Genomic DNA, 27,089 nt, shown 5'->3' with positions numbered 1-27,089 from the left:
GGAACAGAAGAAGAAGAAGCGTAGAGTAGAGGAAGCGAGTTTGGATTGAGACGTTTCAATAATGCAGTGATTCGCATCGTTTTATACTTGACTCAAAATAAGCGGGGAGAACTCCGGGTTTAACACTCAACTATGTGTGATAATTTTGTAATGATGGAGTATATTAAAGTAGAGATTGTGGACATGAGTGACCCAGAACAATGCAGCGTGAAAGATGAAGAGACTGTTGAACCAAGAGGTTGGTGTCTGTTTTCATCAAATCATCACATGCTTCTTTACCTTTCTCGGCTGCAGAAAGAAGATCTGATGTGCTGTTGTTAAATATAATCTCAGCTCAGGGGTGTTAATTGTGCTGGAGATCTACTTTCTTGCAAAGTTCAGCTCCACCCCTTATTAAATACGGCTGGACCAGCTTAACGTTACACAGATCTTCAGGAACACTTAATAATTATTATATATATTGAAGTTATATGCTATGCTGAAATATTTGGACATTTAACACAATTACTTTAAAGGTGACTTTGAATACATGCAAGTGCAAATACATCTAATATATTCATATACAGTACATAAGCTATCAGGATAATTGGGTATGTTTATGTTACGCTGTATGTGACTTAAGCTAGCTAATTACAGACATTAATGGTCATGATAATGTTGTTCAAACTGAATTTATCATAGCTATTAAACGTAGTTTGAGCCAATGGGATTGCTTGGGGTCTTAACAGAAACCCTATTTCGAAGGAGGACCTGATTTTGTCACCAAAAAAGCTTGTGGAATTAGAAAAAACGTAGTCCTGACCTCGTGCCAACATTACATCAAGAAAAAAAAAGAGATGTTGTTACAAGAGCAAAGGGAAGTTATTGTGATGAAAGAATGAGGCACGTGACTTTTCTTTTCTTTCTTTTTTTTTTTTTTTTTTTTTGACGTGCATTGATAAGAAGCACTGCAATATTTCCTAAAAAGAAAAAACATAATTTGTTATGCAGGATGCTTTTAAGTTGTCTGGGATTACTGCGCGTTCTGATGTCTGTTTGGAAGTAGAGGTGGTTATTGGGCAATACTGTAAAAAATACTGTAAAACTTCTTGCTTTTAAATGCGAGGCTTGAAATCTGTGCGTGTGCATTTTCATGACCACTAAAAGATTTTGTGATTTGTGCTTTTACTGTGCCTGTAATTAATCAGTGTATAAAACCCAAGATACATTTTAAGCCAAATAAAATAAAATTGTATTACTGTAATAAGCTTCATTTTCAAACATTCATATTACTGGAGAATGATAATAACAGATTATGAACAGAAAAGCTGAATAATAATAATACAAATTATAATAGAATAAAACAAAAATATAGTACACAAACATAATTTCTCTCTTTCCCAGTACTACTACTCTGGTTTTTAAAATAAGAAACAAAATGCACAAAACTATTACTGAACAAATGTTTTAAAACTTCTTTTTAGCTACTTAAGTTCATTGTTTTTTGTAAGGTGCCATATGGAAATTTTCTTTTTAAATGAATCCTTTTTTTATTGCATGTGTGTGAAGGGGTTGTTATCACACACATAACAATGATCCACTAGTCGGGTTTTGCTATTACCTCAGAAGGCCAGTATTCCAATTAGCCTTTCGCCGAGCCCCGCCCCCCTTAGTTACTGCTGCTACCTCCGTCAAACAAATGGTCAAACACGGGCAGCGCGACAGATTGCCATGACGGCAAAGGGTATTCCCGTGCGTGTCAGTGACCTTTTTTGGAGCAATACCTCCGCGATATCAAGCAAGATCGAAGCAAAAGTGGTTACGGTATGCGGTGGAGGGATTTATTCCAAATATAAAATTAAGAAATGAATGAGACACGACTACTATTGATGCTAATGCTTACCAGTCTCAAGAAAAATCAGAAAAACCCATGACCATGCTAAGTTACCTCAAATGCAACCAGCACAGCCTTGAAGATTTTATAAACTGGTTCAGTGGCTAATTGTTTGGAGTTCGAAATATATAACTTGCGCTGCATATTTATTCATTTTGCCTCCGATACAGGAGTACACGTTCGCTTTAACAAGCAGGTTGTTCATTACCACAGCAACCGATTGCGTGTCATGCTCATGCTGAATGCGATTTTCGTGTTTAAAAAGTAACTAACGTTATGCATAAGAGACGGAAAGAGGCAGAGAACCATACGTTATTTAAGGTTATTTCTATTCGTTACGATATTGATATATGAACTGATGTTGTCATGTAAGCTTCATGCTTTCCCCGTTGCGAACGTCCTCTAAACTGTAGTCTACGTGCTGCACTGCTAACTTAGCTGACTGCTGCTCATTTTCCCAGATAATATCATGGTATGTTAACAACAACCCTTTAGAAAATGTAAGTCCTTTGTGAATCCTCTTGATCTGCTTTCTCCGTGCTTCTTTGACTAATCTCAGTCTCACGCACGACGAGTTAACCATGTTCGACACATTTAACTGGAATTGGGGCGTCCACACTGTTTAATACATCTTAGGCACCGCTCGCGTTGTGTTTTGGGCTTTGGAAAGGGAAAAAACACAACTTCTCCAGACAATCTCTCGGGGTATCATGTGTCCGATTTACTAACGCCGTGGGCGCACCGCTTACTGTTTGACGGAACAGCTCACACAGTAACGGTTGCTATGATGTGTGATTGGACAATGGCCATTTTGTGGGAGGGGCCGGCGAAAGGTCAATTGGTATGTGAAGTCTCTGGGTCAGATTTTCTGGGAACGTGCATGTGACGTGCATGCGCGCTCCCGAGCCTCTCTCCTTTTTATATAGCTAGTCTATGCAACAGCACTGCAGCAGCGAATGACATGGAGTCTGATGATAACACCAAAAAACTCCTGCCTCCAACACAACACACACTCTCACACAAACTCCACATAAATATAAAAAACAAAACTTTATCTGCTGATGCTCGTCAGGCCAAACATGAATCATATCAACTCAAAAAACACGGACAAAAACACGGATCAACATTGGCAGAGCGTTTGAATTATGGAGAGGCCTCCGCTATTTTTATTGTGATAAAGTTTTCAGATATGCTGAAATAATTGTAAACTGTAATGAAATAGCAAGGTAAACTACAACATACAAACAAGAAATGGAATATGAAAAACTGTTCCATGATAACAAAAAGTAGGTGGTGCTTTAGTATGTAACTTTTATGTAGGCAGTTGCTAAGGTGTTCTGGGTGGTTGTATGTGATATTTGCAATTTAACCTTCAAATATACAGTATATATATATATATATATTACTTCTCATCTATTCATTAATGCTGTGTTTTTGGAGATATAAAGTACTTTTGTATCAATATACCACACAATTCCTCAACTACACAATTAGCTTGCAAATGAAATTATTTTTTTTTTTATGATGCATTGCATTTATTCTCTAGTACTAGGCCTTAAAGTCCCCGTGAACCGGAAGTTGCAAACGATTTTTCTCCAGTGCTGTGACGTATTTCCAAGTGAAACGGAATATTGAACAGAGGACAGAGTTTTTACTCTAGCGCTCCTCCTCTCCATCTCTCGCTCATAGCAAACTAACGGTTTGAGGGGAGTGGTTAAGCGTTTCCCCACCCAAACTGAAACCCACGTCATCAGAAAAAGAAACCGTTCCAGACCGGAAGTAACTTTTCAGATTTTGATTAAAGATCACTAAGGTAAAAAATTTTTTTTATATATATTCACTTGCACGGATTAATTGTTCACCACAAGACTAGTAATATGCGCTAACAAAGTAAATAGGTTCAATTTTGATTTCACGGGGACTTTAATTTCTGTGTAAATTTTTTTTTTTTTTTTTTGGACACATGAAGAAAATACATTTAGTTTTTTTCACATTTCCCATTCATTTCAATGTGGGGTCATATTGACCCCAGAGAGAGACCAGTTTAAACATTTTGTTTTTTTAGATTGAAAATTACCACTTTATTCCCGTTTATTCCCATAAATTCCTGTTAATTCCCCTAAATTCCCATTAAATTCCATGGAAAGTTTCCATCTTCGAAAATTCCCAGAATTTTGCAATCCTATATGTACTAGATCTACTGTCTAATGTCACTCATCCCACTACTATCATATTGTTTGTAATACACATTTCTAGACACGTTCAGTACTGTAATGTTACTTCCTACGATTTTACTGTTACACTGAAATTGTTCAGTCTAGTTCACTAATCGTTTTCATATTTATATATATATATATATATATATATATATATATATATATATATATATATATTCACCTATGTTGACATTGCTGATTGTGAAAGATACACAAATAGTATGACTGGGTGATTTTTTTTATTTTTTTTTCATTTATTTTAAGATGTAAAAAAAACTATTTATGATTTGATTTTTTTTTTATTACTTTTTTTTTAAATCAAGTAGTATTTCTATAACTCTCTGTGTTGAACTGAATCACTCTTTTGTGTGTTAAACACAATCTACTTAATACAACTTCATTATAAAGAAAAACAACAAATCCCCCAAAAATATGATCATAATCTATGACAAAAATGCTATTATAAACCAGATTAGTGGATAATTCAGTAGAAAAATTTAGTCTAGAAAAATCACAAGTTCACAATAATTGTATAAAATCTGAACATTTTAAGGAAAAAAACATTTAGTGGGGAACAAATACGAGTCAACAAGTGTAAAACTAAATCTGGTCAAACTTTACACATTGCTCTTTGTATTTTACATTCATGAAAAACAAGATAACAAAAATCAAAAGGATCAATTATTATATAGCCTAGTCTACTATAAAATTGAGACATGTTTAAAATGTATAGCACAGCTGTTTAATGAGACAGCAACATATGATAGGACAGAACAAGAAAGCCTATTAAAAATCTTTCATTGCACAAAAGTATTATGATATGAAAGGCTCCAATACATGGCAGCACAAAGCGCTTATCCGCATCCAGAGTGCTGAATGATGCGCATGCACTTGAAGCCACAGAGTCACAGCGCGCAGCGCAGTGCGTCGAGTCCACACTAAACAGTTCAAAGCACAAAGGAAATACATATTGATGCGTAGTGTATAACAGTGTTTCCCAAACTTTTTTTCTGGGGACATTTTAAAGTCGATAAATCTTTGTGACCCAATAAACATAAGGCCCATATAGTTCATATATCACGAAGAGAATGTACGTATTAACAAAAAATGTATGACCATTTTTAAGGTAAGTTAAGCTTACAGTTAACTATTTAAAAGAGATACAGATATTTGACAAAGCAAATTTTTTTTATTAACTTCTGCCTTCTTTGTTCGTCTTCGGAGCACAAATGAAGATATTTTTTATTAAATTTGAGAGCCGAATCACTACCACATAGGCTCCTAAGGGAATGACACTTGACGGCCCAGAAAGTCAATGAAGAAAATGTTTAAATATTCCATGTGACTACAGTGGCTCAACTATAAGTTTATCAAGCGACGAGAATACTTTTTGTGCAAAAAAACAAACAAAAATAACGACTTTATTCGACTATTCCTTTTCTTCCTTGTTGGCCTGAAACAAGACTTCAAGAGATTTCCACGACGCATGCGCGAGAATTGCGATCTCCTTCAACTACTTCAGTTCAGTTCTCGCGCATGCGTTGTGGAAATCTCTTGAAGTCTCGTTTCAGCCAACAAGGAAGAAAAGTTTTTTTGTCATTGCATTCATGTAAAACTGTTGTTGGGGACTCTCAAAACAATATTAGTTATATTTTAAATGCCCTTTAATGTATTCAGCCTTTCAGTATAGGCTTACAGCAAAGTAGAAAGAGTTTTGCCTCAAAATAATCCCCCAAACAGCTGTCAAAATTGACCCAAAACAATGAATTTTATTCTGTCACTAATTTATATATATATATATACTGTATATATTCATCACAATCGAAAATATTTTTGTTTTTATAATATTTATTAGTAATGCATGCAATGATTGCAGAATAACCAAAAAAAAAAAATGCAAAGAATGGCAATCACTGATTTTTGAAATCCAAAACAAATCCAAATCAGAAATTGTGTCTAACTATTGCGTCCCTTGTTGCACGTCCTGTTTTTGGCAGAATGCAGGAGGTTGGTTTGGGTCTCCAAAGGGGCTCAGGTACATCATTGTCAGCACAGAGAGGGACATTGCATTAGTAACAATGTTGTGCAGAACAATACAGGCAAGGGTTATGTTGCATTGCATGCTTTCTGTGGTTCCGCTCTCAGGTAGTTAATGCATGCAAAGCGCCTCTTAAGAACTTCTTTTAAATGCTCAATTGCACATCTTGCTCTGCAATGAGCAGTGTTGAAGCGTGCCTGTGCCATAATGTTTTTTTTTTTATATTCAATACATCTATATTTTAGGGATGCACCGAAATGAAAATTCTTGGCCGAAACCGAAAAAGAGGAAACCAAGGCCGAAAACCGAAACACCGAAAGAAATTATGCCAATTATTAGTATCATTGCATTTATGGCTATGACTGTGTACAAACTTTACTAAAATCAAGGCATTGCAATTGCATAAATTAATATAACATTTTCAAAGAATAAATCAATTACAAATTATGCAAATATTTATTTAGCACAATGCACAGTATAAAATAAAATTCAAACTAAAATGTTTAACTTGACCCCACTCATGTGTACACTAAATAATAATAGGTTTTAAAGAAAGGTTTTAAAATGAAATGTTCTCTCAAAAACAAAGCTGAGCGCAAACTTCTCATCACACTAGCACCCAGTTTGCATGTCTAAATTAGTTACATTTTAAAAATTTAGCATACAATAGCATAAAAAGCCTTTTTAAATAAACAAAGGTCCATGTTTAATACAAATGTACATTAAAAACTTAATGAAACATGTTTAGTGAATGTAGAAAATATTTAAGAGAGCATTAATTTAGTTCTATACATACATATACATAGTTCCCAATCCCATATATATTTTTTTGTAATGTCACAAGTAATAATCTCAGGGTTTACTGGGTTTTACATGATTATTTTTGTATTGGTGGTGGAATACTAAAAAATAAACATTGTCATGTATTTATCTGTCTTCTTCTCACCGATTACTGATGGTTAGAGAGGACAGTTACCCTGTCGTTTCAAGGAATAGTACAAAGGAGCGCGCGTCAAGTAAACACCTCGACCGTTTGGAGCGGTGCACGCGCTGTTTGTGGAGACTCGCGCTGCCTTGTTTACTTTCGCCTGCCTCCGCAGCGCGAGTCTTATTTATAATTTTTAATTGTTTCATCCACCTATATCTGCTCTAAACAATGCGTGCCGCCATGACGACGACTCCGGTTGCGAGCGGGTCAAGAGCGGTGCGCGCGCTGTCTGTGGAGACTCGCGCTGCCTTGTTTTCGCCTGCCTCCGCATCGCGAGTCTCCACAGATAGCGCGCGCACCGCTCTTGACCCGCTCGCAACCGGAGTCGTCGTCATGGCGGCGCGCATTGTTTAGAGCAGATATAGGTGGATAAACAAGGTTTCCGTCTCATCGCGGGTTCAGATACACTGAAATACGTCCACACCACAGACATGTTGCTTCAGACAAGCACGTGCAGGTCGCGGTTTCTGTTTGCGTCATCACAACATTTCGGCCGTATTGTTTCGGTGATAAAAGTCTTTCGGCCGAAAACCGAAAATGCACTTTTGGGCCATTTTCGGCCGAAAATTTTCGGCGGCCGAATATTCGGTGCATCCCTACTATATTTGAAACTTGTTATAAATATCCTCAATGTACAGTGTTTGTTACTTGTTTTGTCTACTTGTTTCTCTTTACATATCTATAGTTCTACAATGTGATTTCCTATCCTATTTGAGCACTGGTTGTCCAGATTTGGTGATCCTGAAAAGTTCCTATTCGGATCAGATTGATCCAATCTGACGTTGCTTTTAAAAACTGTCTGAAAAATAAGCTGGATTACGTGATCACGGATCGGAAAAAAAAAGGATTACTAAATTCGGGTCTATTTTATCCGGATTAAAACTTTTGAAAAACAGGGCCCAGGGCTTTACTTCTCCCCTTTTCCACCAACAAGAACCAGGTGCTGGTTCAGAGCTAGAGCTAGTGCTGGTTCAGAGTTGGTTCAAATGCCAAGCTTTCAAAGAACCGGTTTGCCTTTCCACTGGCTAGAGAGCCATCACAGAGCCAGATCTTACGTCACTGTATCTCATGTTGCCCAACAACGCTAGCGCGGCACACACAAACACACCAGGCTTGTTCAAGATGGTTTGGCACTGTGAATCTCGAACTGCAAGAGTGATTCGAAAAAAAAAACATTAGAAAAAGATTCGATTCAAAAGCAGAAGGATTCGTAAACTCTGCCGCAGCTCCGATCAGTCCACGCTGCTCCAATGCATCTTGAACAAGCCTTCCATCAACAATGGCGGTTGTTGCGTTACTATTTATGCTCATGGCTTTGCAAACCTACATGGGTATCCAAACACGGAGACTCCAGCACGTACGTGCAGCTTGCCGTAACTTGCATTAATGGAGATTACAATACAATCGAGCTGCTATACAATCGAGCTCCCCCGCCCCAGCCGCTGATGTAAGCTGTTCTTACTTCTAGACCAGCAATGATTTGGTGCTACTTAAGAACCACTTTTACTGGTTCGGAGCTGGTGCTTTGGTGGTCGAAAAACAAAGAACCGATTTGAAACTAGGCTCTGGCTCCGAACCAGCACCAGCTCTGCCTTGGTGAAAAAGGGGTATCTGGCTTACTAACTGTCCTGCCTTCGAGAAAATCCTTCCTGCAGGAACCAATGAAGCAGTGACACCCAGATGTTTCTTGGCGAGCTTGCTAATACCGAGGAATGTTGGCTCATTCATTTTCCCCCAAAGTAGTGGGTCTTGATCCCGTGGAATTGGCTTTTCTTCTGAGTACCGGCACATTTCAATTAAGGCATCAGTGCCAGATGCTGCTGGGATGCAAGGACTTGGGAGTCAAATTTTGGCCCTATCCCACCTTTTGCTGCAGAGGAGCTTGAGTTAGTTGCAGTAGCCAATGCTGATGCAGAGCTGGTGGCTGAGGATGAGCTTGATTCAGGAGCTGATATGAAGAGACTGAGGTCTGTTTCATTAACTGAATTTCTGTGACAAGCCGTCCTTTCAGAGATTCAACATTTTACATGTAACGTAACCCAAGGTTTTTAAATGTAGTATCCAGGTAGGCACTGGGCTAAATGGGTTATAAAATGGTTCAATACCTCTGAAATAGGGATCATGACTTTGCGTAAACATACACGCCACTTTCAAGTAGGGTTGTAACGGTATACCAGTATGGCGGTTTATCGTGATATTGACATGTATGATTATCATATCGTGCACATTTGCTTATCCGCGGTAAAAAAAAAAAAAAAAAAAACAGAATTCACCTGCACTGCCGCATGCAACTTCTTTCAGCTTGACTGCTTACTCCATATCAGCGCTGAAAATGTCCGAGACAGAGGCTGCGAATCTCTATCTCCCGCCGAAAAAATAAATAAAATCTGCAGTATGGGAATATTTTGTAACTTATATCCGAAAAACGATCGTGGTGTTGTCCTTGAAGATGGATATCCAGTTTGCAAGATATGTGGACGAAGAGTGGCTGCAAAAGGAGTAAACACGTCGAACATGTTCTCCCACATTCAGGAACACCATCCCTCCGTGAAGATAACGGTTATTCATAACTTTTATAACTTAAGGCCATATTATTTCGGTCATGCTGAGGGAATCCCGGTCTGTCAAAAAGACGCACACATGCGTCTTTTTGCGTTACAAAACAGATGCCACGTAAAATGTGCGATTTAAAAAGATAGATGGATGAATAAAGCAAAATATAGCTATGCAGTAGCCTAAATCAAATTGCGATGTGCGTGTCTGTGAATATACAACGCAAAAAGACTGGTGTGCAAGCCCCTTCTATATTCAGCGCGTCTCTGTATGAATGAGCAGCGCCGTTTCGTCTAGTTAGTAGATCTAGTACACACTCAAGTACGCATGACGCTCATGGTTTTTAAAGCTGTCTCAGCCACTACGAAGACATGAACACATGAACATATCTAGACAGAGAACACTTAATGTGCACTTTATAATTATTTTTTTAAAGAATAATCATCAAATACACTGACTGAAACTCAAAGGTGTTCAGTACAACCTGGAAAAAAAAGTTTGGTTTAGCCTATGACTAAAATATATTATATTGTGTATAGTTTTTTTGTCCATGTTTTAATTTATTAAACTTCTCTTGTGTAGACAAACTAAAGTTGTTACATTTTATCTGATTGCATTCTCAAAAATACATTTTGTATTCAATCACAGAAGTTATTTCAGACAACCCAGAATTTCTTAGGAAATAAATATACATTTCATAAAGACTCTATTGAAAAAAACTTTGTTACAATAAACCATGTTCAACCAAAAACAATATCTGTTTTTATTCATTTAAGGGCCATTGTAGCTGATGATGATTATAATAATGATAGTTTAATATCGTATACTGTGAAACCGTGAAACCGCGATATTTTCTGAGACGATTATCATACCGTGAAAATCTCATACCGTTGCAACCCTACTTTCAAGTCAAGTGGCATGTTATCTATGTGCATTTTGAGCTAACTGTCATCTTTTGCGTGCATGTCTACTTCGTTAAATGTCCGAGTGATTCCGCGTGTATGTACACGCCATTAAATGTCCGTGCGGAACGAAGCAAAGTGTAGATCTACATCTGGGGAGCAATATTTTTTTCCTAGGATGGTAGGGGAAGACTCATAAATGCTATTAACCCCAGTGACAGGTAGGTTTAGGGACAGGGTTGGGGTAGGTCATATATTTATATATACAGTAATGTAACGTTAAAGGAACACTCCGACTTTTTGGGACTTTAGCCTATTCACCTTACCCCCCAGAGTACCCCCCTAAGTCCATACATACCTTTTTCATCTCCGTGCGTGCTATAAGTCTGTTTGACGCACCCACCGCTAGCCTAGCTTAGCACAAAGACTGGATGTAACTGGTTGCAGCTTTCATACTAATCCAAATGAGTGGCAAAATAACGCAAACATTTTCCTATTTACATGTTGTGATTTGTATAGTCACAGAATGTACAAATAACAAAGTCAAATGAGACACAGACATCTTTTAACCGTATAAAACCTGGGAACTATTCTCTGAAGGCGAAGCACTGCTACTTTGACGGAGTAATAACCGCATCACCTGAGACACGCCGTGGTGAGGAGCGGAGAGTTCGCTCGGTGTTTGGGTAACAGAGTCAGCAATTTATAAATAGTAACAGCGTAGTTTAGAGTCATGGGTTTTCGCTCTATTGTAAATAGCTGCGACTGTAAACAGGGGAGGTAATACCATGTTTCACAGAATTCCAACTAAAAACGCTGACTGAATGAAGAAATGGCTAACTTACTCTGGATATTTATCCAAACACACCTAAATAGATTATCATGGGACATTATGTTTGCTCGGTACATTTCAATGAGGACGACTATTTTGAAAAAATGGAATTTGCCACACGGACCATAATGTGCTGAAGGATACGGCCATCCCATCGATAGCACAGACAGGACAAGTGGATCACCTGCGGCTGAGGTAAGTGTTCCGTTATGTTTTTAGATGACCTACTGTAACAGTGCCTTTAGCCAGATCTGATGTAACGTTAGTGACACTATTATATGATTAGGGTATGAATATGTTTTTATCTTGATGCGGCGCGGACGCGCTTGGAAAAAAACGAGCGCGTTGAACTTTGCACCCTGCGCGCGGCGCGCCTAGTAGCCTAAATTTGAAATAACCATGGAAATAACGAACTTGAGCGTGCAAAAGGGTACGATAGGCTGTGAGTTCATTGTGCAAAAACAATTTGTGCAATTACTTTCCCCTTGTTCTGTCCTATAGGCTAGTAATGCAATACTGTATATTATATACTGTTGAATACATTTGGTTCAGCTAATAAATTGCATTTAAAATATATTGATTCCTGTAATAATAATTATTTATTCATGTGATATTTATAAATCTGGGTGCGTTTTTGGTTGGAAATCAATGAAACATGGTACTGTATTACTGGTCTCCCGTTTATTGTCACAGCTCATACAATAAAGCAAACACCCATGATAAACTATGCTTTTCTATCTAACGTTAGTAATTGCTGACTCTTTACGCCAACACTGAGCAAACTCTCTGCTCCTCGTCACGGTGCGTCTCAGGTGATTGTTATCACTCTGCCCAAGTAGCAGTGCTTCGCCTTCAGAAAATAATTAAAAGATGTGTCTCATATGGCCTTGATATTTGCACACTCTGTGACTATACAAACCACAACATGTAAATAGGAAAACGTTTGCGTTATTTTGTCACTCATTTTGATTAGTATGAAAGCTGCAACGATTCACATCCAGTCTTTGTGCTAAGCTAGGCTAGCGGTGGGTGCGTCAAACAGACTTATAGCACGCACGGAGATGAAAAAGGTATGTATGGACTTATCTAACTCTGGGGGGTAAGGTGAATAGGCTAAAGTCCCAAAAAGTCGGAGTGTTCCTTTAAGTCAACAGCATTGATAAACACGCTGAAAAGCGATTATGCGTGTTGATAGCATGTCAAAAATGGAAATAGGAATTGGCGTATTTCCCTAAATACCATTTCATGAGATAAGCCTGGGATGGTAAGATTCACCGATGTGCATCAGCATAAAACTTATGATGTGATGCATCGATTTAAATAAGTGTGCATCGGATACAAGTTGGCATTTCTATCGTGATGCATCCTTTCTAACATCTGCATTGGTAAAAAAAAAAAACCAATTTATTCTTATATATTTTATTAGTTGATGCGCTATAGAAATAGTGATCAATCATTTGTGACCAATATTTTATTGTGTAACTGCTGCGTTCACACTGAATGCAAATAGAGCGTCTGTAGTGAGTGATTTCCATATTAAGTCAATGTAAAGGCGCGTTGACGCGGGTCTGGAGGTCCTGCGGCGTGAGACGCATTTAACGCTGTGCACTGGACACGTTTTCACCTCATTCGCACGTCCAGTTCGACTTGATTGATTTCCCCTTTCTGTTGCGCGTTCTCCCATCGCGACTGCTGCAGCTGCTACATGAATATGACGGATCACAACACTACGGAGTGCAAGGCGTGTCCTGAGGACTTAAGCTACTTTATGAAGCTAGGTTAACTATCTATACCATATTAAATTGTAGGGATGAGCGAGTACAGCATTATCTGTATCTGTATCTGTATAACCATATGAATTATCTGTATCTGTATCTGTATCTGTACTCGGACTGGGCGGGGCCTAAACCCGGAAGTGGGTCGGGTAGTCTTGAAATGGGCGGGGCTTTAACCGGTATGTTATTTTAAGCATGCAATTGATATGGGTTGATCAGAAATTGTTATATTTATTGCTGATAAGAAAACTATTTACATGACAGCATCAGCATTGAGCTTCAGATCAATGGTTTTGATCACGATAACAACGAACTACAGAACAAGTTTTGCAACAATGAATACAACACATGTGGTTGCAAATATGAAGTAAAATGTAACGAACAAGAGTTTTCATCTCAACTAGGGCTGGGTGATATGGACCAATAGTCATATCCCAATATATTTAGGCTGAATTTCAATATACAAAATATATCCCGATATTTTTTCTGCAAAGTGAGAGCAAATGTTCAGTCAAAGCCAAATATGACATGTCACAAGTAGTTTTATTGAAACATGAACATTTGCAAAATCAAATGAATAAATAATTAACAGGTTTCTTCACCTTAGGGCTGCATGATTATGACAAAAATCTTAATTGCAGATTATTCCCTTGGAATTGGAATTGTGATTTATTAATTGGTTTATTTATTTTGTCAATACAACTTTGGTATGAGCCATTACATTCATTTAAAAAATATAAAAAATAACACAAAGAAAAATAGGGGCATTAAGGGGTTAATATAGACATGACAGTTACCTTGGTGAATAGACAATACTGTTAATGAAACATTGAAACTGCTCCTGGTGAATAGAATTAAAATCATACCTGCTTTGTTTTTATTTCGTGTTATTTACAATGCAACAGTCAGTGTTGCATGCTCGTTGTTTCTTTTGCACTTTATATACAGTGAGGCGATCCAGCGCGCGCCGCCGCATTTGCGCGTGCAATTGAGTGTGCGCTACGACTAACGTTAGCCTACAGTATAACGGCTGACAGGACAAAGTCCGTTTTGCTGAGGTGAAAGACTTTATTTCATGTTATAACATAACATGCTTTAATCAAGCACGCAAAGTGGAAAAGGAGTGACTGGGGCGCGGGGAGCAGTGCAGAGAGCTCTGGGTCAGCACTAAGCAGCTTGCTTGGAGCAAGGCGTGCAGCGCAAACTCTAATTACATATCACATTTAAAATATATATTCTTTATATTGATATATCGCTCAGCCCTAATTTCAACATTACTTTTTTTTTTCTTTTTTTCTTTTTTTTTTTTATCCGAGCACAGATATTGACTCGTATTACTCGTATAATATTTGTACTCGACAAAAGTGCTTTATCCGTACCGGATACTCGTTTCAGCCGAGTATCCGGCTCAACTCTATTAAATTGCATATCATATTTTTCTCCATTGCATCGTATTATTGAATCGCATCGAAATCGGATCGCTCCGCAACGTTCGAGTAGTGAATCATACTGCATCGCATCAGTAGCTGCTTATATGTATCTTTAATGTACCGTATCGTTGGCTATGCATCGAGATGCGTATCGCATCAGCCTCAGCTATGGAGATGCACATCCCTACTCTGAAATGACGCTGGCATTGTGCTGACATCTTAGCAGCCAAATCGTTACTGAAATTTAAAAAAAAATTGCCGCTATGAATGCTGAGCGTAATCATAAACGCCTCTGATTGGCCATTGTGGTCACGTGCTCATTGTATGTCTGTTATTTGGCTAAATGTTGTAAATATACATCATGACGCTCTTCACCGAGCGCTTGCACCGATACACATGGGAGCATGTTCTTTTTAAATGCTTCAGCTACTGGGTTTTTTAAACACTTTCAAACACTTCCATGCATTTATCGTTGTAGCCAATCACAGACATATCCGATGAGCACATGAACACAGTGGCCAATCAGAGGTGTGAACGATTCCGCTCAACAGCGGTCAAAGCGTCACAATTTAAAAATTGCGGTACCGAAGTCTGTACTTTTTTGACAACTCTACGTGCCACCTTGGCACTCATAAGATGCAGTTGATCTCAGAAGTGGTGACACCAGGGGAATAACTTTTGAAACTGAAACATGTTTTTCAGTTGATATCTCTCGTTACTACTTCAAATGGTTTCAGGGCATCAATGGAGAAACTGACTGTGAACCGATCTTCCTCACTGAAGCACAGGGAGGTCTTTCAACTGCTTGTATCCGTTTGTGTTCTGGAAACTTCAGTTGTTTCTGAACTTCTTTGAGCTTCTCTGCTGCTCTTGTGCTGTGGTGAAAGAAAGCTACAACAGTACTGCATCTGTATATGAAGGAGATCAGGCACAGCCTCAATGGAGTCTTTTAACACTAAATTTAGGATGTGTGCATACCATGGATAATGTGCCTAACCTACTTTGTGCACAGCAGCAACAATATTGGCATCATTATCTGTGATAACAGCCTGAACTTTGTGTGTTATGCCCCATTTATCAGCTCTTTTTAATTCTGAGCAAATGCTGTCCTGAAAAACGACGTGGTTTTAAGACATATGCTTACAAGTTCTCATCAATAATGAAAGTTAAATAAGCCTCTCTGGCTCTTGATTTCCACACGTCTGTTGTGAGTACAACACTGTTTGCACCATGTAGAGATTTTTTTCCGCTCTTGAGCGGCATTCATTTACTCGTTCCGTCTGGCAGATTTTGTGCGTTGGCCAACTAAGTTTCCTCGGTGTGATGCGCACAGTTCTGTGCCGTTGGCTGAAAATAGTCCTCGTCGGCTTTGTTTCGCGCGATTCGACATGTTGAATCGGTGTCGGGCCGTTGGGGAAAGAGAGAACTCTGATTGGCTGTTCAGCTTAGTGAAAGAGTCGGTGCACGAGAATAAACGCAAAACAGCAAGCAAAGAAGGGGAGAGAGGGGTTTGGTCAGAGCCTGTTCCTCGGGGATAGTGAATACCCTCTGAGAACATACTTATTCACACCATTGACCAACCCACAGATTTGGGCTGAAAGAGCCTACAATGTTGCACACGTTTGCACGTGCAACGTTGTCAAGTGCGCATTTGGCATCTGGAAACTGCGCTTTCGGTGCCTCCACAAGTCAGCAGGAGGACTGCTCATGAAGACTCAGGTCTTGCGCAGTTACGGTGGCAACATTTTACTTTTAAATGCAAATGTTTTTGGTTGATTTATTTATTCTTTTTTGGATTAACTTGAGCTATCATTAGCCATCCATGATTGAATGGACTTTTCTTTTGATTCGTATTATGATGGAATTTTTAGTTTTCTGAAAAATATGAGCATCCATTAAATGTTCTGTGCGTGTTCCTGATTCTTTAAACCTTTACTCTATCATGCCATTGTGTCCATTCCATAAGTGCTATATGCAACGCCAATCATTGACATGCTTCTCTTAAGGTTGGCGAAGGAGCCTACACGTTTCTGAGGCAAAAGTTGACATATGCCCAAATTACCATGTCACATTGCTGATTCATCTTCATTCATTCATTGGGCATTGAACGCATGTCACATGGTTGTCAAAGGATTCCCTTTCCACTGCTTTGCCTCATGTATACCCTTACGTGTCATCAAACACACAGATAATAGATAATAAATATATATGCAGCCTCTTCAAACAAGCCTTTAAATCTGAATGTGCGCTTAGATTGATGCAGCTTAATTTCCTTGTGGATAAATAAGGCATCTCATAGATAGAGCAAGATTTTATGCGTAGGTTTCTAATGGCAATAGAGAATCAGTTGTTGACTCATTAAGAATGACAGAATGACATACAAACTTGTTAACCTGGAACATGAGGCCTGTTCAGCATCACCTCTTCCAATGTCAATCTCCCCCGAGGGATTCCATGTGAGACTGTGTCTGCCATTATCGCAAGTGCCTTCTCCTCATGTGCTGTTAAGGGTTGCACCGAACTGGTTATCACACCTGTCCTCGCCGGGTCTCTACGGACAGCAGAACCTCTCAGAACCTTTTCCTGACGTCCTGCCAGGACCTTGGTGTGCCTGATCTGGAGGCAGCCATCTTCCTAACTATGTTGCTCCATAGCTCTTTTTTGTTGCGGTTGCACAAGATATTCCGAAAGCTGGAAAACAATGTCACCTTGTGCAAGCTCACCTCCTCTGACAAGAAGCTGTGTGTGTGTAACAGAGACATGCTGGCACGATCGAACAGTGGAGACATAAAAACATACTCCGTCATTTTGTTAATACAGGACATCATTCAGTCATATAAGTGTTTACTTATATTTGTGTAGGCCTATACTCGCAATAAAACACAACATTGTGCTTTTGTCACACTGTATTTCTTGTCAAACTGTCACCTACAACTGTCACACACACACACAGTTTTAAAAGCAAAACAAATTTATCCAACTCCTTTTTAAAACAGTCTATGTGTTCCATCTTTTGGACATTCATCATATGCATTGGTTTTCATTTCTTGTCCTCAAAACAGAGCACTAATCTGATTATTTTTTAAGTTACACATTGATTAAAAAATCAATTATTTATAATTCTGATGAGAATAAAGATAGGGGTAAATAAAATGAAGGAAAACAAATATATTGATCTGCAATATAGCAAATTAATGTTAAATTCATTCAGGGACAATTACCAAATACATCTCTAGGTCTTTTTATATTTTTATTAGTTTAATTAATAAACTAATTATATACAACTATTATCAGTGCACTATAAAAAAAAAACTGGTCCTATGCATTCATTAATAAAACTTATTTGAAAAATACAAGGCTTAAGACATTTATAAAAATGCCTTCTATATTTCTGTTTTGCTTTTCACTCCATTGAACCGAAATCATACCAGACTGTGATGTCTGAACCGAACCGTGACTTCTGTGTACCATTCCACCCCTAGTGTTTTCGTCATACTATGAATTACGTTAAGCTATGGTAAAAGTGGTACCACCAGACCTGGAGATCACTGAATGGTTTCCTCAACGGTAAAAAACAATTGGTTTACTCGAGGGGAGGTGGAAAATGAGCTTAATTCCCCAAATGGTGGAATATCCCTGTGTCGTTAGCTGGGTGCTCTGCCCTGACATACAGTGCATGTGTAAGATACAAACCTCTGGGTTGGCACACAAAGATTTTGGATAAGTATGCTTTTTTTTTGTTAAGTCACGCTCAGAATGTGTCATTTGCATATTAAAATCACACAAAAAAAATAGAGCAGGGGGCACGTACGACCACAAACCCCTGCGCCCACCCGTCTCACCATGCCATGGTCACCTTTTTTACTCTGAGGTGTTTGCAGGTCTGATTGTGAATTTAGACTTTTGTTTACATTTTAATTATTTGAGTTTTACATGGTTGTGATGACATTTCTGTCTTGGCATTATAATCCGAGTTTAAAATAAAAATGTTTAAATGTAATATATTTTTCTCCTGATCTTTATTTTAAATGGGTCATAAAAAATTAATAATTATCGAAATCGACTGATATGCTACAGTACATCGCCCAGTCTTACATCTTAGTGCGCTAAGAGTAGGGCTGTGCGATATGGACAAAAAAAACTTATCACGATTTCTTGATTTTTTTTCTGATTTCGATTTTAATCACGATTTTTACACAAACAGACATGCTTTACAGTTTTAATGCATTCTGTGTGAATTTAAAACATAGTTAACAAGTTAACACGTCTCTAGAACAGACATTTGGCCAAAATAAATAAATTATCGTGGGTAATTAAACCAACAAAAAACAGACTAAAGTCTCCAAAATAACTACAATTAGAAGAACAGTGGCAGAATCTAGCTGCTTTAAATGTTTAAAGGTTTTCTGCTAAGAAAACCAGCATGTCCACCATTTCTGGTTTCAAGCATGAACGTTGGCATGTCACCACATTCCCTCCAGTGCTAAACACCCTCTCAGATGGTGAGCTTGTAGCTGGAATGCACAGATATTTTTGAGCAGGCTTGCTCAATCTTGGGAAGTTAATTTGATGTAGTTTCCACCATTGAAGAGGATCTTCCTCACTGTCGATATAGGGACAGTAAGCAGGTAGCTGTTCATCTCAGAGGCAATGGCTTCTTCAAGCTCCAGAGATGCTGGCATGGCTGAGACACTCTTAAAAAAGCTTCCCAGAGACTAATTTTGTTTTTTTTGCTGATGAAGGTAGATCACGCAGATTGCTACATTCTGTCTCCCTGTGATGCTCTCAGAATTCACTGCATCCTATGAGAACACAACAGAAAAATATTAAACCATAATTATACATATTATTGAACTGTGACACTACCAGTCAATTTACCCATACACCATCTCACCTTGTGTGATACTTCTTTCATATCAGACATCACCTTGGCCTTGATGTTTGGAAGTTTGTCTACAGCAATGTAATTTGTCTTGAATCTTGGATCTAGGAATGACGCCATATCCAGCAGTTCTTGGGTCTCTTCATCATCATACTTTTTATTAATGTACTCAAGAATTTTGGATTTTATTGTGTTGGTCAGGTCAGAATCCTCATCATTCACAGCCAGTATGTTTGTGTTAAACATGAAGAACTGGCTTCAGATATGACACGCTGACATAGTCCTCGCCAGATAGGGCATCTGTAAACTCCTGCAAGGGTTTCAGTGCCTTGCTCATGGATTCAAGGACATCTGTGTCCTGCCATTGTGGAACCAGGTGTCTTGTTTTGCGATCAGCTACAAGGATCTGAGACAGAGCCTTCTGTTGTTCCAAAACTCGTTCTATCATCTGTTGCCTTGAGCCCCACCTTGTTGGACACTCTGTTATGAGTGCATGCTTTGGAAGCTTAAGTTCTTCCTGGGCTTCAGTTAATGCCGCCTTCTTCTTCCAACTATGAGAAAAATGCCCAACCAACTTTTTGCACAAACCTGTGGCTCTGGAAATGCGAGGGTCATCCTTAACTGCATTTTCTAAAATAAATAAATAAGACAAAGTGCATTTAAATAAAAAGCATTATCATTTAAATGAAAAACATAGTATACTGTACCAAACCTTTAAATAAGAGAAAACTGTGCAGTTAAAGGATTACATTTGAAATTGCTGTTAAAACTAACTTTTTATTTCTATTTATTACTAATAATGATTACAATACTGATTACATTACTAATGATGATTGCAATTCAGTGTTTCCCGCAGACCTGCTCTATTTGTTGCGGCATATATTATCAAAATCATTCTCTCCCAGCGGGAGGCGCTGTTGGGTTGTTAGAGAGCGAGGTTTCCCTGGTAACGCTGTACACAAAGCATCGCAAAGCTGAACGCAGTCGGTTTAACGTTACTTCAGAAATATAGTGATATAAAAACACCCGCACCAGGTTTCGGTTTTGAAACGTGTAGTGCTCATGTTTATTCAACGAAGTCAAAGCCAAATAGCAAAATATATTTGTGGCGGCGGTCAGTTTTGATAGTAGTAGTAGTAGTAAAATCTTTATTTGTCCCTTTACAGGGCAATTTAAGTTGCTTCAACCTCACAAAAACAGCAAAACATCAGACATTACACACACCAGAAAAAAAAAAAAAAAAAAAACACACAAAACCCCGGGCATTTATAAATCTTCGTCTAGCTACTGTTAAAATTAAAATTCATTCACGGTGCCTTTTCTTTGTTTCAAATAAGTATTTACAGTCATCACTGCGTTTGAAACAAAAGACCTAGAGGCTTTAGTGGTCCTCCACTTGGGCACTCTATATCGCTTTCCTGAGGGAAGCAACTCAAATTCTAAAAACAAAATGTGGGATGTATGTCAATGTGGGACAAATATTGTGGGGGCGGCACAAATAAATCAGAATGGGAAACACTGCAATCATTTAGGGCTGTATAGAATACAATAGCACCACATACTGTAGTATTCTGACCTATTTCAATAACTTAATTTCAATTTTAGGTGCTATTACAATGACTAAAGATTTCTAAAAATATATAAATTTTATGTGAATTACATTTTTCACAAACGAAAACAAGCAGGACACATAATCAGATGACTGTACTGATTTTCCTTTAATGCACTACATTTTCGTATTTTAAAGTAAATGAAACTGTAATGAAACTTACCGATTGCAAGATGCAGTCTATGTCCAAAGCATTGCAATCTTGTCCATTTGTTTAGAGCGATAGCCTTCACGATGTTCGATCCATTGTCAGTGGTGATTGACACTTGCTGCTCCTCACAAAGTCCCCAGGAAGCCAGAGCATCTCTCAAACCCTGAGACAGATTCTCTCCAGTGTGGTCATCAGGGAAATATGACGTTTGCAAGCATCGGCTTTTCATTTCGAAATCGTCATTAATAAAGTGCACCGTTAAACTTAAGTAAGGCTCCGATGTTCTGCTTGACCACATATCTGAAGTAGTTGCGTAGTATTTCACTTGTTTTAACTCCGATTCAACATTGGCCTTGCATTTGGAATACATCTCAGGGATGGCAACTCTTGAAAAATAACTTTGCGATGGCAGTTGATATCTCTTATCAAGGGTCCGTATCATTTTTTGGAAGCCGGCTTTACTGACGATATTTGCGGGCATCATATCTTTGCATAAATGGTACGTGAAAGCGTCAGTTATTTCTTTATGCCTTTTTGAACTTCTGTCGTATGGTGCGCAGCTCGCAAATGCCAGTATTATTGATTTTTGTCCTGAATGAGTTTGAGATGTACTTTGGTTCGTGTCCAGTGATTTTTTTGCCATGCATTGGTCATAAAGCTCTGTGTGGCGCTGCCTCAGGTGTTGAAAAAGATTTGTTGTGTTCCCCTGTTTTGCCGCAATGACAGATTGACAGGTCTGGCAAATTACCTGACTCTGTGATAAATCCTCTCTCCTGTATCCAAAGTAATCCCACACCACAGATGTTGATTTTTTTTTTTGGGCACCAACAAGTCTTTATCCTGTCCTGAACTCATCTTCCCTGGTTTTGATGAATATCTGTCGTTCGTTATGCCCACTCTGTTCTGAGCTCGCGCTCAAATTTAGGCGCGCTGCATTCAGATTGGTTCAGATAGCATACTGGGGAGGTGGAGCCGGGAGCGCGGAAAAAATCGGGCTATGAAGCGATTTAGAAATCGCGCATGCTCAAACCGCAATTTTATTACGATTTAGATTAATCGCACAGCCCTAGCTAAGAGTGTGCTTTATCGGGGAAATGCCGGGCCCAGATGTGACATGTTGACTTCTGTTGTTACATTTGACTTCATGTTGTTAAACTTTTTTTTTCCTTTTTTTTTCACTATGTCCTTTTTAGTCTTGGTGGCGGTGAAAGAGGAAAGTCAAGAACTGACTGAAGTGGAATGGAAACATCAGCATCACGAACCTCATTTCGTAAATGGAGAAAATAAAGGTAACCTTAACAATCACATCAGAATTCACACTGGAGAGAACCCGTACACATGCCACGAGTGTGCAAAGAGTTTCACATGTAAGAAACAGCTCCGTGATCACATGAGGGTTCACACCGGAGAGAAGCCGTTCGTGTGCCGTTACTGTGATAAGAGTTTCGGTCACAACGGACACCTTAAGGATCACATTAGATGTCACACCGGAGAACGGCCTTACCAATGTGACCAGTGTGGCAAGAGCTTCACTCAAAGAGGACACCTTACCGATCACGTCAGAATCCACACCGCAGAGAAGCCGTTCACATGCCTGCAGTGTGGGAAGAGTTTCATTCAAAAAGGCCATTTGAAGAGTCACCTGAGAGTTCACACCGGAGAGAAGCCGTTCACCTGTCAGCAGTGCGGGAAAAGCTTCACAAACCAAGGAAACCTCATGAGTCACACCAAACTCCACTCTGGCGAGAAGCTACATCACTGCTCTCAGTGCGGCAAGAGTTTCTCCGGGGCAGCGCTGCTCAAGAAACACCTGCTGTATCACTTTGGTGAAAGGCCCTTCAGCTGTGAGCAGTGCAGCCAGACTTTTTTCTTCGCATCGCAGCTAAAAAGACACCTGAAAGTTCACGGGAATGAGCGGCCCTACACCTGCTCTTTCTGTGACAAGAGTTTTGTGTGGTTCCACAATTTAAAAGACCACTACAAAACTCACACCGGTATGAAAGATCATGTGTGCTTTGAGTGTGGGAAGGCCTTTAGCAGAGCCAACTACTTGGAGCAACACCAAAACACACATACTGGATTATCACCGTACAAGTGTTCGTACTGCGATAAGAGTTTTAAGGTTTCGGGATCCCTGAAAGCACATGAACGAATTCATACTGGAGAGAATCTGTTTCACTGCCTGACGTGTGGGAAGAGCTTCACTCATTCAGGACACATGAAAGACCACGAGAGGGTTCACACCGGAGAGAAACCCTACAAATGCCCGCAGTGCGGCAAGTGTTTCGCCACATCAAGTAATCTACAGATGCATAAAAAACAGCATTGTCCAAAGTTGTTACAGTGACAAAAGTTTAAAACACTTCCATGTTTCGATGAAATTGTTTTGTTTTGTTTTTAGAGCCCTGTGGTTTTATGTGATGCGAAATACATGGAGAGAGTCTAGGAATCGAGTTCTAAAAATGAAAATTATCATATAACATGGAATGTCTAAGAATATGGCAAATTTTGGATGAATAAATCAGAAGTATTGCTGTACACTTCGCCAGTTTCTGTGAATATCGTATCACAAAAAGACTGCTATTGAAATCTGAAATTTGCATGTTCTGCGTGTCTCTGTGTGAATGAGCGCATTCACAGTTTCTTGAAAAATATTGATTAAAATGTTAAATGGTTGAAGCTGCAGCATCATGTATCATTTTCGATTGCTGCATCATCAATCGATTTTCCAAACTGTGTTTTTGTCTTATCCTGAATCACTACGGTACCGCTATAATAAGTGTTTATATTGAGACTATTTTAGACTGGTCCAGTACCTGCGTGACTCGTCATAGACTTAAACTGAGAGAATTCAACGCATTCTCATCCTTTAGCGTCATATAGAACGCTATATGACAATACTACGCACATTGCACCCGTTATCGTTAATATAACACGCGCTGTGAGGGATAAGTTTAGGTGTGGGGTAGGGTCTGCGTGTCATATTCACGCTAAAGGATTTATGACGTCTTGGGTTTGCGTGTTATATTAACGTTAAAGGGTGCCATGTGCGTAGTATAGCGCTGTTTTGTCATATAGCGTTTTATGTGACGCTAAAGGATGAGAACGGGCTGGAGAATTTTCTTCCACAAGACGCATGCAGTTCTGTTTATTCACCACTAGAGCGCCAAAAGTTACGGACTGCAACTTTAAATTTGTATGAATTTAATTGATTAGACATGCTTGTTGATTATTAATTTATTAAAACCATTAATCATGAATTGATTTTAAAATTATAAGAGTTTTACAACTTCAGTTATTAAGAAAGATTAAATCATTGCGCTGTACTGAATCAGGTTGCGTCGATCCATGTAAATTGCAAAAAATGTAAAAAAAAATAAAAAAAAAAAATGGAAAGATCAGCACTCCACTTTTTTGACAATAACTTCAGTTATTGGACATAATTACTAAGGTTTAATTTAACTATTTAAATGGAATCCAGAACAATTAAAATGGAGAAACATTCTTAATTTGTGAACAAATTCCAGCTGATTTTGTAGTAGAAATGTTTCTTAATTATTAATTTGATCGAACCATTAAAGCAGAATCCAGATAAACAAAAAGCAGAAAAACTAATTCTGGAAAAAATAAAAACGAATTCTGGAAAAAGTAAAATGGTTTTCATAGGGCCCTGAAAAAAGTTGCAAACCTTTTTAATAGTTTTGACTTCAATTAACATGATTACTAAAATTTAACAACCATTAAAACAAAATGATTTCAATATTGTCTTTTTGTACCTTTTTTTTTATTTTCAAATAAATTGGTAGTTTTATGTATTATTTAACCATTAAAGTGGAATCCAGATATTAACTAATTTTGGAAAAAATATAATTTTGAAAAGAACTAAAAGGATTTCATAGGACCCTAAAATGTGTTTTTTGTTAACCATTTAATAGATTGGATTATGGGTTTATTTTCATTTTGGGGTAACTACACTCAACCATCCTAGGTGTAAATGATTCTCCTCTATTATATATATATATATATATATATATAGTAACTAATATTTTGAAGCGCAAAAAAGCTATCCATCCAACCTAAAAGTAATCCTGAAATTGTGAAAAAAAATAATAATAATAATAATTTGTGAAAAATTAACTGATTTTACAGGGCTCTAGTTTTTTGTTTGTCTTTCAGTAAAATGTCTCTTTTTTTTTTTCTGGTGAAGTGTTCAATACTCTTATCCGGGTCCGTTGTTGTCAATGTCATGTTTTTATGATAAAAATAGGGAACATTCACTGTGACAAGTTTTGCACACTACTGCTATGCTACCATTTGAAGCATACTCCTCATAACCACTGCTGTGTGTCAAACAGGCCTCGTGTTCATGGACATCAGGAATTGGCCCGTTTCATCTTTGTGGGTTTTTTTTTTTTTTTGCTTTTTTTTTTTACTGAATTCTGATTTAGTTGTCTTTGACTGCCTATGTAATAAACCGATGCATATGATTTCCTATGAATATTCTCCTGGTGTTGTTGTGTGAATCAGGAGTGTCCGTCCTGCTGCAGTGAATTTGAGTTCAGCTAGTTAGTCGAGCCAGTAAATCTGCATGGCTATAACATAAAGGTGAGAAGAGTATTACAAATAATTTAAAAAAAAATACTTTATATAAAAAATTGATAAAATAAAAAACCCTGCTATAAATGAGTTTATAATTGGCCAGTTAATAATATATGATCAACATTTGTGTAAAATAATTAATGAATATTAAATTGATTTGTCAGTTTTAAATGTAATATGTCTGTGGTACTGGAACAGTAATATAGCAACAAAATCAAAATATTTTGAAAGTAATTAAAGAGGTGGTTGATTGCGATTTAACTTTTTTCATTTTAAATAGTGTGTAATGTTGCTCTTAGTGCATGAACATTATCTGCAAAGTTGCAGCGCTGAAAGTTCAATGTAAGCAGAGATATCGTCTTTTAAAAATCAGGAAGTTTAATGCTTACAAAAACAACTTGAATGGGACTACAACAGGTTTTATACGTAACTAACCCACACATTTGCATCAACCCTCCCTCCGGAATATGCAAAAAAGGACATGGCCATATTTCTGTGGCTCGTCGAAAGTGTGTTATGTTCACCCAGCTGCAGGTCTTCTGTGTTCGGGCTTCCCACGGACGTTGTATTTCGTCAACAATGGATAGAATTTATGTTTGATTATGTTCCTGAAAATTACAATCGTAATTTAATCGCAATTTAGCTCTCTGTGCTGCGCATTTTACGAGAGACAGCTTCCAGAATCTCCACGAATTCAATAAGAAACTATTACTAAAACATGAAGCACTTCCAACTTTAAAACCAGAGGTTGGGTCACAACCTGTAAGTAGGCTAAGACTTAATCATTTTAAATGTATTTGCATGTATAATGCCTGGAAAAGATCCAACAACCGCTTAGTGTTATATAGACCAATAGCTCTAACATCCAATTTAGGAAAACTGATGGAAAAAAAATGATATAGCTTATAGACTATCATTTTATCTTTAACATAATAACATGATTAGTCAATATCAGTGTGGTTTTAGAAAGGAAAGATCAACAATGGATGCATTAACAATATTTAGTAATGATATAGAAAAGGCATTTTTCCTAAAAGAGAATATAATAACAGTACACTTCGACATTGGAAAAAGCTTATGATACAGTGTGGAAAGAATACTTCTTAATCAAGTTACAAGAAATGGAGAGGCAAGGAAGGATGTTTAACTGGATACAGCAGTTTTTTATTAAGAGATCATTTAAAGTTAAGGTTGGAAATGAAGTGTCAGAATCATACAAAATAGGGTGTGGATTACTGCAG

At 38.1% G+C, this 27,089-nt stretch overlaps 2 protein-coding genes across 2 annotated transcripts; one reads left to right on the top strand and one right to left on the bottom strand.

Moving 5' to 3' along the window:
* Positions 1 to 25,196, top strand: LOC120468725 (uncharacterized). Its single transcript, XM_039657299.2, has 2 exons — positions 1 to 238; positions 22,443 to 25,196. Exons 1-2 carry the CDS (start codon positions 133 to 135, stop codon positions 23,594 to 23,596), a joined length of 1,260 nt encoding a protein of 419 aa, XP_039513233.2. The 5' UTR covers positions 1 to 132; the 3' UTR covers positions 23,597 to 25,196.
* On the bottom strand, positions 19,591 to 21,547 carry LOC148978821 (E3 SUMO-protein ligase ZBED1-like). The gene is made up of 3 exons (XM_089130713.1): positions 21,262 to 21,547; positions 20,834 to 20,928; positions 19,591 to 20,141 (listed from the first exon to the last, which is right to left on the bottom strand). The coding sequence occupies exons 1-3, from the start codon at positions 21,545 to 21,547 to the stop codon at positions 19,728 to 19,730; spliced, it is 795 nt and encodes a 264-aa protein (XP_088986839.1). The 3' UTR covers positions 19,591 to 19,727.
* Positions 25,197 to 27,089: the final 1,893 nt, after the last annotated feature.

Source organism: Pimephales promelas, chromosome 5 (genome assembly GCF_988280905.1).
Source record: "Pimephales promelas chromosome 5, fPimPro1.hap1.1, whole genome shotgun sequence".
Taxonomy (NCBI): domain Eukaryota; kingdom Metazoa; phylum Chordata; class Actinopteri; order Cypriniformes; family Leuciscidae; genus Pimephales; species Pimephales promelas.
This window is presented reverse-complemented; position numbering and strand designations above follow the sequence as displayed.

Coding starts and splice junctions, on each gene's coding strand:
- LOC120468725 (XM_039657299.2), top strand. CDS start 133: ATGTGTGATAATTTTGTAATGATGGAGTATATTAAAGTAGAGATTGTG. Junction 239..22,442: donor AGAGACTGTTGAACCAAGAG/GTTGGTGTCTGT, acceptor TGTCCTTTTTAG/TCTTGGTGGCGGTGAAAGAG.
- LOC148978821 (XM_089130713.1), bottom strand. CDS start 21,547: ATGTGGTCAAGCAGAACATCGGAGCCTTACTTAAGTTTAACGGTGCAC. Junction 20,929..21,261: donor TAGACTGCATCTTGCAATCG/GTAAGTTTCATT, acceptor TTTTGTTTTTAG/AATTTGAGTTGCTTCCCTCA. Junction 20,142..20,833: donor TTTCAAACGCAGTGATGACT/GTAAATACTTAT, acceptor TTTAAATGCACT/TTGTCTTATTTATTTATTTT.